This window comes from Haliaeetus leucocephalus, unplaced genomic scaffold (assembly GCF_000737465.1).
Source record: "Haliaeetus leucocephalus isolate CR32 unplaced genomic scaffold, Haliaeetus_leucocephalus-4.0 Scaffold384, whole genome shotgun sequence".
NCBI classification, from domain to species: Eukaryota; Metazoa; Chordata; class Aves; order Accipitriformes; family Accipitridae; genus Haliaeetus; species Haliaeetus leucocephalus.
In genome coordinates this window covers 603,108-615,367 of record NW_010972820.1, presented here as the reverse complement: position 1 = coordinate 615,367, position 12,260 = coordinate 603,108, and the positions used below count along the sequence as shown (strand labels likewise).

The window sequence follows — 12,260 nt, the reverse complement described above, 5'->3', positions numbered from 1 at the left end:
GGATGAGATTCCCCTCACCTAGCTTCAGCCAGCCAGGAGTCAAATGACTGGTGTAAATCAGGCATCTAAGCAGCCCCTTAAAATGAATGGCGCGATAAGCACTTCCAGAGAAACGCATCCCCCTTAGCTTACACAGGTATCTAAGTTTCTATGGTCCAGGTGTTTTAAGAGCCTAAACTTCCTTAGACTCCTTTGAAAATTCTTCAGTCGGTCAACTATAGTAGATGATATAAGTGCTGCTTTTGATGTTGATGGAAATAAATGCCCTCTATGGAAGATGATACGGAAATTCTGTGGAGGAAAAAGAAAACTTTCTTCTTTTCTTCTTTTTCATAGGGTGGAAAAATTCCAGTGAGATGGACAGCTCCAGAGGCCATCCAGTACCGCAAATTTACATCAGCCAGCGATGTGTGGAGTTATGGAATAGTTATGTGGGAAGTAATGTCTTATGGAGAACGGCCTTACTGGGACATGTCAAATCAAGATGTAGGTTATACTTTGTCTGTTTGTGAGCGTGTATGTGCGTATGTGTTTGTTAGAAAAACAAAAATTACGTATTGTAAACACATACATATGCCTTTCACTATACATGCATAAAGTGTTGGCTTAGAAATAAGGTTTATCAAAATACTGTAGTTTTCTCACAAAATGAAAAAGTTACAGAGCTTTCACTTTTTACCTAAATCTCTAAATTGTTCTTCTGCCATGTGGATGTTGTAGGTTTCTGTCCTGAGTATCAAGTAAAATTGGAACATCAAAAATAGTAATATGTGCTCTTTATTACACTTAAGCATCAAAAGAATTAATTTTTTTCCAATAAAAAATAATTCTGAGGTTTCTGACCTCAGAGCAATGAGTAATCAGTTGAAAAAACTTGTTAGAAATCTGAGTGGCAGTTAATGACCTACTTTGGCTTTTTCAAGTTAATTATGCTGATTTAACAATACCCTTGTTTGCATAAAATGTGACCCAGAGCAACAGGTCAGCAGTAATAGAACAGATGGGTGTTAATCTTGATTTCTGACAAGACTATATATTAATATAGAAAGTACACAGGAAAAAGCCATACAGGTGAGAAAGATGTCAGAAAGAGTCTCATTTAAAGTTCTTCAGGTCAGGGGCTTGAGTGGTTTTTTTATTATTATTATTTTATTTTTTGATTGAATGATCGACATCAAAGTTGAAAAAAAAGGTAAAAGTGTAAATGATGAGTCAGTTTGGCACAGTGCAAAGTTGTTAATATTTGACAGGTCTCAGTGTCAAAGATTTCATGGACTGTCAAAATATGGGCAAACAAGTCCTTGGGGCAGAGAAAGAGAAATATTTACATTCCCTAGACACCCAGTAGAGTTTCATTTCTTTTGACACCTTCCTTCTGTACTAGATTCAAACATAAAAGAAGTCTGACAGGAATATAAGATGCCTCAAAGGCAAACCTTACCTATCCTTCAGGGAACAATAAGGAAAAACTTTTAAATAGGGGAGAAATTTTGGTATCTTCATGCTTTTTGTTGGATTTTGAAAAGCATTCCCTCTACTGAAAACTTCAGGTAAAGTGCATGAATGAACCTTTTTCATAAAACAGCTAATTACCACTTCTTGCAGTTTCATCTCTTTTTTAGCATCTTACATAATAATCTTCAATAGCACATAGTTAAAAGATGCATCAATTGCTTGGCAAAATAATTTCAAACATTCTTGTATGCTGTCATCTTCAAGCATGTCCTCCCGAAACATATACACATCCTACCAATCCCATAGATAAATCTATGATGCAAAAATTTAGAATCATCTTATGATTAGTTTTTTATTCTCCTTCACAGTTACCAATGGGATTATTTAACTGGAATAAAAAATTGGTAAATGTGTCTCTTCTAATTTTGCATATACACTCAGGCAGTTTATATATCTTAAGTGTGTCATTTTGCCTAAAAGTGGATGTGGGTGTAGTCATAGAACAGATGAGATCTCTGAAAAATATGTCTCCCTGACTTCGGATCTTTAGATGGCATTTCTTTAATTCTGGAGTTCCCCCAACATCTCTGAGCAGTGGGCTCCCCTCAGCTTAATCCTTGCTGGTAAGAGTAGCCCTGAAACCACTGCGCTTTACCCTATTCCCCTATTAGACTGCTGGTGTTTGCTAGTTCTTGCTCTCATTCCGTTACTGACCATAGCGCAGTTTTGTTCTTCAGAAAAGGGCAAGAGCTTAGACTTACATATCTTTTCTTTGCTGTACTCCTGGATGTATTACCATTATTATGATTATTAATCTGTATTATTATTATATACCCAGAAGCAGAGTGATAACGTCATGTTGTCCAGTTACCCTTATTTAATACTTCTTTGTTGGCAGCCAGTATATACAGTGAACAGACCTGGCCCTCTTCTAATCTAGTTTACATCTTCAGCCTGATTATGATAAAAGCATACTTGACTTTTAGCAGTATTCCCTTTTTCTCTTTCTGCAGCAAAAGCAGAATTTGAAAAACAAATTGTGGGAAGTGTAAATAATATAAATCAATTCTATTACTAAGAACTCCAGCTGTGTTCTCTTTGTAGCTTTGCTTATTTAAAAAAAAATAAAAATCCTGCATCTATTTCATTATCTCTGAGTACTGATTTTTGGAACCCCACCTTTCTTAGCAGAGTAGATACTTGTAGTACCCTTCAAAGTTCCCAAGTTTTGTATAAACTTTTTTTTTTCATTTTATAAAAAGAAACTTTACTTATCAATAGTTTAGAATGTTATTTTCAGTGTTTTGGATATTCCCAGCAATTTCATCCATCTCTAGCTTATTATTTTATATTTCCCACTTTCATCCTTCTTGCTCAGAATACACATCAAAGAAGCTGATTCTGCAGTATCCTCAAAGCCTTTTAAAAATAACGTCATCATCTTGATTCACACCTCTCTTCAGGTTTCTCTGCAGGTCATAGTGAACGTGAAAGAGTCCTGTTTATGAACCTTTCATTCATGTTTTCACTATTCCTTACACTCTTGGATATAGGCTTATCTAGATGGTTTGCCAGTGCTAAGGGTCTTAGAAGTTTTGGTGGTTGTGTTGCTGTTGCTTGTACCTACTTTTTCATTCCTCATTAGTTGTCTCTGTGTTCTGACCTCTTAAGCAACTGCTTCGTTTGTAGTAAATCATATGTAGTATGCACAACGGGTTTAATACCTTTCACCTTTTAGAAGGTCAGAAGTTTCTGCATTACTTTTCATAGCACACCAGTTGTTCTATGCCCACTGTAGCTTATTTTTCACTTTTATTCCAGCGCTACTTCTAAGCGTAAGGAGCTGTTCTTTTGTTTTTTCTCTTAATACTGCTCTAACAGATCTTACATTTTACTTTTAATGTTTTCTTTCCTATACAGTACTGTTCTTCCAGTTTCCCTGTTCTTCTGCAGAAATCCTCTCTCCCCACCCTGTCTGACAGATAACTTCACTGTCTCTGAAAGGTCGCTGCACTCATTCTTCAAGGTGTGGATGTTACTGCAGGAACTGAATATTTCTCAGTCATTTTTGAGTTGTAGGACAGTACTATCATTCTAAATGTTCAGATAGAAAGCTGAGGCCCAGGGAGATGAGGCAACTTCCCAGAGGTCGGAAGGACATTCTGTGACACAAACCTGCAGTAAGTGCCCTACCACTGGGCTATGCCTCCTCTTTTCACAAAACTTCTTTTCTGCAAAAGGTTTTGATACAATCATGGATTTCAGCCAGCTTTTTGAAGGTCATTTTGTATTCTTTGCAGTTCTGTCTACTTTTCAGTCCACTGCTTTTGCTTTTTCTCACACAACCTATAGAATATTTTCTATCTGAGGTTATTATTTTTCACTAAACCTTGGATATTCACCAACTTTATTTATCATACCAGATCTACTTTCTAGGGCTACATCCAGAACAGCTTCTGATCTTGCTTTCTGTACAAACCGAGGAAGAAGACAGTCCTGTGCACTACCCTTCGGGAACAAGCACCCTTCCTTAGCAATTCTAATACTGCTATGTCAGTCAGTGTCAGTATACTTGAAATCCCCCATGAACGGTGTTTTAGCCCTTTTTCACAAGCCTTTCTTATCTGCCTTGTTTCCTGATGTGCTTTCTTATCCTGCCCTCAAGGTTTACAGCGGTTTCCTGTGATTTTACTTTACCCATTTTTATTTTTTACTTAAATCCAAATGGACTTGGCTAAGGAAGTCAACGGGCAGGTGTAATTCTTGGTTCAGACATTTATTCTCTCCTTCAATCATATCATCATCTAGCAGCATCTCTTATTAAATCTAACTCTCTGTTTAGGTGATACATTAAAATACCATTCAGCCAGGTCTTCCTCTCTCACGTGGCACATTTCTGCTACTTTATCATTAATATAACATGGCTAGACACAGAATACAACTTTTTTCCCTAATGATTTCTGTCTGCTAAACATTTTTCTTGGATCCTTTTATAATATCTTCAGGCTTTTTGTATTTTATATGTGCATTCACAGATCCCTATCCATTTACAAGTCAGTTGCTTCTACCACACACTCTTTCATAAAAGCCTTGGGGCAAGTAATAATGCTTTCTGAAATAACTCCATTTATCAATCTATCTGTTGCTCCCCTGGTGAATTTAATTGTTGCTCCCCGCTGCTCACTTGACTAGGTAATATAGCTGTGTTCTGCACATATAGAACAATATGCTTAATAAGCCCAAAGATAGAGTCGTGGAAATTATTTGAAAACATGAAGGCTAGTGTCAAAACAACAGACTCATTTTTGCAACACTGATGGCAAGTTTTAGTTTATTGATTTTTTTTCTTTATTTCTTTTTCTTTTATTTCTTGATCTGGGTAGCAAGATATATTCCTTAAATATCTCTTGATGAAAAATTATTAACTATGTTGGTTACTAGGTTATAAAAGCAATCGAAGAAGGCTATCGTTTGCCAGCACCCATGGATTGCCCAGCAGGACTGCACCAGCTGATGCTAGATTGTTGGCAGAAGGAGCGCGGTGAAAGGCCAAAGTTTGAGCAGATAGTTGGTATTCTGGACAAAATGATTAGAAATCCAAATAGCTTGAAAACCCCACTGGGAACCTGTAGCAGGTAAGAAAAGCTTTAGTGTGTGCTCTTACAATGGTGCACGTGGCTGGGTTATGGATGTTCTGCTTGGTGGCTGGTTCCAGTTCACACTTAGTCCATGTGTCTCTCAGTTCCTCCTGCCTTCTGTTCCCTGTTCTTCCCTTCCCTCATTTGCCCTTCTTTTTTACCATGCTGAACAAAGCCAAAAAGGACATTCTTAAAAAAATAACCAAAATAAAGAAAGTAAATATCATGGAACTAACACATTTCTCGGTAAACTACTGCCCACTCGTCACTCTTTCCACACTCTCACCACTAGCAGTCTTTGTTTTCCTTGTTTCTTAAAATTGTGAAGTCTGGAGGGCAAGGATCATCATCTATTGTAGTTTTATATGATGCATCCCTTGCCCTAGCAACTGCTACTGTAGAAATAGTTATTAATAATACTCATGCTTGGCCAATGTACTTTGACATGCTACACTCTAGATTTTTACCTTTCATTTTCTGGCTTTAACTCCTTTCAGCAATTGCATCGCATTGTATTTCATGGTGTAGCTTTTAATGGCTTCTTCATAAATTTCAGGTGAATTATTTAATCGTGGTAATCTTTTGATCTGCTAGCTAGATCACTGCACTAGGGAATCAACTGGCCTGTGTTCTGCTCCCAGTTCTTCTACTGACTGATTTGCTGTGTGACCTTAAGCAACTTACTTTGTGTCTCTGCTCTTTCCTTGTCTTTGTTTTGTCCCATCCGATTGAAAAATGGGAATAGCTACTACTATATTTTCTAAGATGCTTAGAAGAATAGCATCTCTATTTTACTCAGCAACTTTAGTTGCAGCAGCTGTCACGCTAGGTAATAAGGTTAATTTTCTGTTGGTAACAATAGTCCGTTAGGCTGATTTTGCTCACTCTGACCTTTCATCTTTTACATGAATAAACTTAGGAAGTGCATATTGTGAGCTACAGAGTAGTCAAGAGCTATTCACAGAATAATCTAAACTGTGTAAAAGGCCTATTACTTTCTACTCTTGACCTTTTTAATACCCCAAACTTATTTGACTCTCACCTTGCTAAATACTCCCTGATGTTTTACTCTCTTTGGAAACAACTTACTTTCCTTTTTCCTTCTCCGTAGACCAATTAGCCCTCTTCTGGACCAGAACACTCCCGATTTTACCACTTTCTGCTCCGTAGGCGAATGGTTACAAGCTATTAAGATGGAAAGATATAAGGATAATTTCACAGCAGCAGGCTACAACTCTCTTGAATCAGTTGCCAGGATGACTATTGAGTAAGTTAGTACTGGGCATGTTTAACTTGCATTTAGGGAATTTCTAGGTAAACTAATACACAATGTTCAACTCCAAAACTTTGCCCTGAGTACAAACATGGTACTTGGGGTTAAGCCAGCCGGTTTAGCAGCTGATGATGTTATATTAGAGCATCCCATGAAAGGGCAAATACCCTGCTACCTATGTGTGGCATCACTTTTTTCCTTGCTTTTGAGACCAATTGAAATAACACCAAGGGGCTAGAATTTGAGGGAGAATGTGGCCCATTTCAAAGTATGTATGTATAGGAAAATAACCACTTACCCTCCACTACCTAATTGGTACCTTTTTCCAGATGTGTACTAGGAAGGTGTGGAATTTTCTTCTAATTGGCTGGGGGCTGTCTGTGTCCTGCAAGAAATGGCTTTGCATCAGAATAAAAGTCTATAGAAGCAAAACAATTTTCTGAAGGCAAGCATGGCCTGTATTGGTACTGCCATCTTAAAACAGGTCTTCTTGGCACCCTGCAAACAACATTCTTGTCCTGGTGGTTGCCAAACACATGCAATTCCTCTCACAGAGAGCAGTGGTTTTCTAAACAAGTTTTTAAACAATATTCTCAAGTTTGCAACCCTACTCTTATCTGCCTGGTATCACTAGGGGTCTAAGCCTATAGCTTGGGAGCTGTCATCAGAGCCCACAAGCTTCTACTAGGTCAGCACCACTAGTAGCGGTGGAATTGAAACAGCTGCTCCTCTTCCATTTGCATGATGGGTATGGGTCAATATGCAAAGGGTTTCTCTAGGCATCTCTTTAGGAAGCAGAATGTGATCCCCAGAATCCTGTATTTAAACATAACTTTGTCCTGAAAGCCACCTGAAGTATTTTACAAGAGAGGTGTCTCTTGCTTTGGGTGTCCTTGAAGGCCACAATAAAAGATTATCGTAGTGCAAAACACACTGGCCTCATTCTCAGGTGTGGAGACACAGGCAGTGTAATTACATGACACCCGCCATGTAATTGCACTCCTCGATGAGAAGTTGCACAGTGCCTATATGAACTTCACAGTACTGAGCTGAGGTTCCAGTGTAGCTTCAATGTTAGAAGCCTGTAGCCCAGACCACTACGTAGCTTTGACTCACAGTTGAATACCATACAATAGCAGTCTAAGATGAAAAATTAACAATGTACGCATTTATCTTCCCCAGGGATGTGATGAGTTTAGGGATCACGTTGGTTGGTCATCAAAAGAAAATCATGAGCAGCATTCAGACTATGAGAGCACAAATGCTACATTTACACGGCACTGGCATCCAAGTGTGATAGACATTTCTCCCTTATGAGGGAGGTGACAGACTGAGAGAACAGCACTGGCCTTCAGTATATATGAAGTGCTGCTAGAAGACACTTGATTTCCTGGGTCCTTCCTGCAGTGAATAGAAGAGCTACAAGAAGCACCTACAGACTTGAACTCCTAAGTGCCACCAGAATTTATGAAAAGGGAATTAGGATCCACCAGTGGTGGCAAGGAAAAAACAGCAGTGACAATAAACAAAGTACTACCTGAATAAACATACAAACACCTTGAGCTCTCTAACCTCCTTTTTATCTAATAGACTTTTTAAATGTACATAAAAATTTAAAAAAGAATATATTTGTCAGATAAAATCATGATATTATTGTTGAATTCAACAAAATATTTTCCTTAAATCTGTGATTTCTGAATCTTTTTTTAATCATTTGTGTTTATTCTTCATAAAGACTTTCTTTTAGTATGATGTTTATATCTTTGGACCTTTTTAGTGCTAATTCTATGACACATTACTACACTGGGTACCTCTGAAGGATTATTTGAGTTCCTAGAGATTTAAGAAGCATGACCAAGCGATGTATATCTGTCCGAACTTTGGTATCCTTTTGTGCCATTTGCTTTTGTTAAATCAGCACCGTATTGACATGGCTAGCTAATTGGCAGGGAGTCAGGAAAATGCAAGTTGCCAAGAGCTCTGATATTTTTTAAAGAATTTTTTAATGTTACACATATACTATCTTTTAAAAGAAAATAAAAGAGAAAAAAAAAAAAAAAAGAAAATTAAAAAGAAAAGCAATAATGACCCCTAAGTAGTTCTAGGCACTTTTAGCAAATTGTTTGCAACATGATTTTAATGGACTAGAGTTAAAGTGAGATATATTCTAAGATGTAGATTACAACTGTAAACCTGCTGAGACACTGCATTGAATGGACAAGTGATTGTAGGAGTGTCTCAGAACACGGGGGCAGTTCTCCAGTGTTACCTAAACCATTTAATCTGAGCACATCACATTTTTTTTCAATACTCTGCATTAGCAAATCTGAGAGAAATAGCTGGCGTATATTTTATATGAGTTCAAGCCGTATGCAGTCCAGCTGTCAGAATAAGGACATAGATTTTATATGAGAACTGTAGAGCATGAGGCAAGGGGCAGTTCAAAATTTTCAATTTTTTTTACAAGCTTTTGCTGCTCTGAACAAACATGCGTGTGCGTGCTCACACAGATACAAGAGTCATTCATCAGGAACACAGATGCAAGAGTAGTTCCTCAATGGAATATCTTTTTACACCATTTACTTCTATATGAATTTCATTTGATTAAAATATTTAACTACCATAAGCAATAATGAACGGTGTCTTTACAGATATTGCAGGAATGTATATGAACCAGAGAGAATTGCTTTAAAAAAAGATCTGAAAATTGTGAACTACCCCAGCAATGAAATGCTGTACTTCCAAAGAGAATTGGGCTGCTTCTATTGATTTTGATAGAGAAAGATCCCAGGGATCAGTCATAAATTGGTCTTGTTTGATAATGTGGGCATCCACACAAAAAAAATAAAAACAAAAGAAAAACCCTGTAAATGTTCCTTTGTAAAACTTGTAAATTTTATTTATACTGTCTTGTTTTGTACACACATTTATGTGTAGTGAGCTCTGAATACATTGAAAATGCACTATATTTTTCTATTTTAATTGCAGAGCATCACAAACAAACATGTATATTCAGTGCGACATAATGTGTTTTCCCACATTTAGGACCAAAGATAGTTATCAAAAACTTAAATGCATCATTTTCCCCCTCCTTTTTTTCCTCCCCTTTTTAGATCACTGTACAGTGTTATATTTGTCATTTTATTTATTTGTTTCATTAGAAAAATCAGTTTGGTTATACTAATTTTTTGTCCCCCCTGCCTTTGTTGAAGAAAATCTGTAAAAAGCTTTTAACTAGCATAATCCCGTTACATAGACACTTCCATTTGTAATCTTTGTAATAGACTGTAAATATATTTTTGGAACTATAATGCAATGTGCATAAGGGTTATTTTTCAGTGTCCATATATGATTGTTTATACAATTCACAGCACTTTACAGTCATGCTGAGAAGCCTAATTTATTGCCTGGATTTGGGCAGAGTAAGAAAAAAAGGTGAATATTCTTATTTCGTATTAGATTGTCATTCAGTAGAAATGAAGTTATTTTCATGTATGCAGCTCAAGATGGTTTTTTAACTATTAAAATTAATTTTCTAGAAATGCTGTAGAAGTAAGACGCAGAGTAGACTGCATGCCCAATATTGAAATTAGTGCACACAAGCACTCTGCCAAGGCACTTCGAGTAGCCATTGGAACACGCTTAATTAATAAACATCCATTTTGTGTTATAACAAATGCTAAGTGCCTCACTACTGGGGTGAGCATCTGTGGGCAACTGCACAGGGTGCTTGTCAGTTTTGCTGCTGCTTTAGGCACCCAGTTCAGACACCTGCTTCCTTATAAATCTCGGCTATTGTTTCTAAGGGCTCGGTGATTAAAGGTGCGATGCAGCAATGCTGGTATTGCTGAGAACCCACAAACCCTAAATGCAAGAGAGTTGAGGCCAGGCTTCACCTTTAGGACTCATTCAATATTGTGAAGCACAGTGGCCTCGAGGCGTGTGTGGTGACCTGGGCTCACACGTGGAAAAGTGAGGGCCCTAATGGTATTTCTTCCTAATTTTTCCTTGTTTGATTTAAGCCATCTTCTTTGAATAGTAAATATATTTTAGCATTCATCTATATACCTTAACTGCCTTAATGTTGCCACAGAGTTTTACACATTTGAAAGTGGTAGAGTAGACCCAGAAAGCACAATCGCTATCAATACTCCTATTGTATCTATCTGTTCAGAACACTACTGCAATTTAGAGCACATGCACGTAAATGAATTTGTAACTGGTAGAGCGGCAACTTATTGATGTTGGTTGCAGTTCCCCAGGTTCCAGGAAAACATAGTCCAGTGTAAAAAAAATAAAGTGCCAGAGAAAGTTGATGTTCGTGGGAGGAACTGAAGAAAAAATTGGGTCAGAGGGAGAATTAAAGGCTAAACGATGAAATAAAGAAATTATCTTCGTTCTGGCTTAATTTCATTGAATTTGGAAATTGTGCATCGCTAAAGACAGATTGTCAGGCTGTCAGTGAGGCTGATCTTTCTTGACTTTATCCACCTACAAGCATCTAAAAGAGAGATGCCTAAGACAAGCAGGATGAATCTCCCTCTGGGAATGCTTATCTCCATTACCTGTAGAGGGAACCCAGATGATTAGCTTAAATTAGGCGTCTAATATCTAGTTAGTTAAAGTTAGGTGAGGTGATTCCTACCCTATATGTCCCTGGCTGCTACAGTTTCCCCTGCAAGCTGAGTGTTGTAGAAAGGCAGCTCCTCCACTACTAGTATGTCCCCAAATGTATTTAAATTGGGCTTTATCACAGAGAGAGGTGATTTTTTTTTTCTTTTTTTTAGTTCAGAGATTTGTAACAGATCATCTAAATGCTTTTTGTATATGGGTATCAATTCTTGAAAAAATTTGTGATTGTTCTGAGGAAGACCTGCCTAGTAAATTACAGTTATTTAGTATTTTAAATAATCAGAAATATTTGCTGACATACTGCTTCAGTCCAGAGGTTATGTGATCAGATATGATAGTTGCTGTTTGCAAAACCATGTTTATCTAAAGCCTTGTCATGTAAAAATCTCCAGGAGGCAAAGATGCTTAAATGTATCTCAAATTGAATGTTGCCCTTAATATCTCAATAATTGAGCTCTGTCTGTATTATTCTCCATTTAAAATGACTTTTTTATATTTGTTTAAGCTGGAGTTATCTGGCATCCATTGAGGGAGTTTGAAAAAATGATTTTAAATTAAATTTGCTTTTCTCCACTAGTAGTAATATACGGTAAATAGTTTCCACTGTTCTGAATGTTACAAAAATTATTGCTTTAATGTGGGGGATGAATGGGTTTATTTTTGTTTTGTTGTTGGTATTTTTTTACATTTATTTGTTAGTAGTTGAAATAAAAAAAAAAAATAATTTGTCCTTAACTTTCTAAATAATTGATATATAGCAATTTTGAGAATTATTTAAATTCCGCGACTTTTGGGTTACTATTGAGATGGTGATCATGTCACTACAGCCATAATACCAAGCAGTGCCAAGACACCCTGCCACAAGGGCGGGTTCAGCCGGCATTTGGTTGCCCAGTAATGGGATGAAGCAGTCCACTGGCTGTGTGCGAGGAGTGAAGGCCAACTCAGCCACAAAAGGGTCATTTCACCTTTTAAAAAATATTTATGTGACATGTTAGAGCTAACACATCCTTAATGCATTACTTCCCTGCATGCAGTTAGAAACTGATATGCTCGTGATATGCATTTGATTTTTGGTGGGGTTTGTTTGTTGGTTTGTTTGTTTGTTTTATTTTAAACAAGTGACATTTGGGGTGCTTTTGGAAGAGAGCAGTTCCCAGACAAGATGACAAGCCCGGTTTAAGAAAAGTACAGTACAAATTCTTGCCTAACTAATTCTGGCAGCAGGTGCTGCAGGGATATACAGGCAGTTGTGTTACGAT

General features: G+C 37.3%; 1 protein-coding gene across 2 annotated transcripts in view; it reads left to right on the top strand.

Moving 5' to 3' along the window:
- Window positions 1-12,260, top strand: part of EPHA7 (EPH receptor A7) — a 162,337-nt gene that overhangs the window by 141,601 nt on the left and 8,476 nt on the right. Inside the window, exons 14-17 of one of the 2 annotated variants that reach the window (XM_010573337.1) lie at window positions 337-486; window positions 4,897-5,090; window positions 6,205-6,360; window positions 7,549-9,677. In XM_010573337.1, coding sequence (XP_010571639.1) covers window positions 337-486; window positions 4,897-5,090; window positions 6,205-6,360; window positions 7,549-7,663 — 615 coding nt within the window. In that variant the 3' untranslated portion in view covers window positions 7,664-9,677. Of the gene's footprint in view, window positions 1-336; window positions 487-4,896; window positions 5,091-6,204; window positions 6,361-7,548; window positions 9,678-12,260 lie in introns of those variants that run through there. The other variant, XM_010573338.1, reaches the window with a different exon arrangement.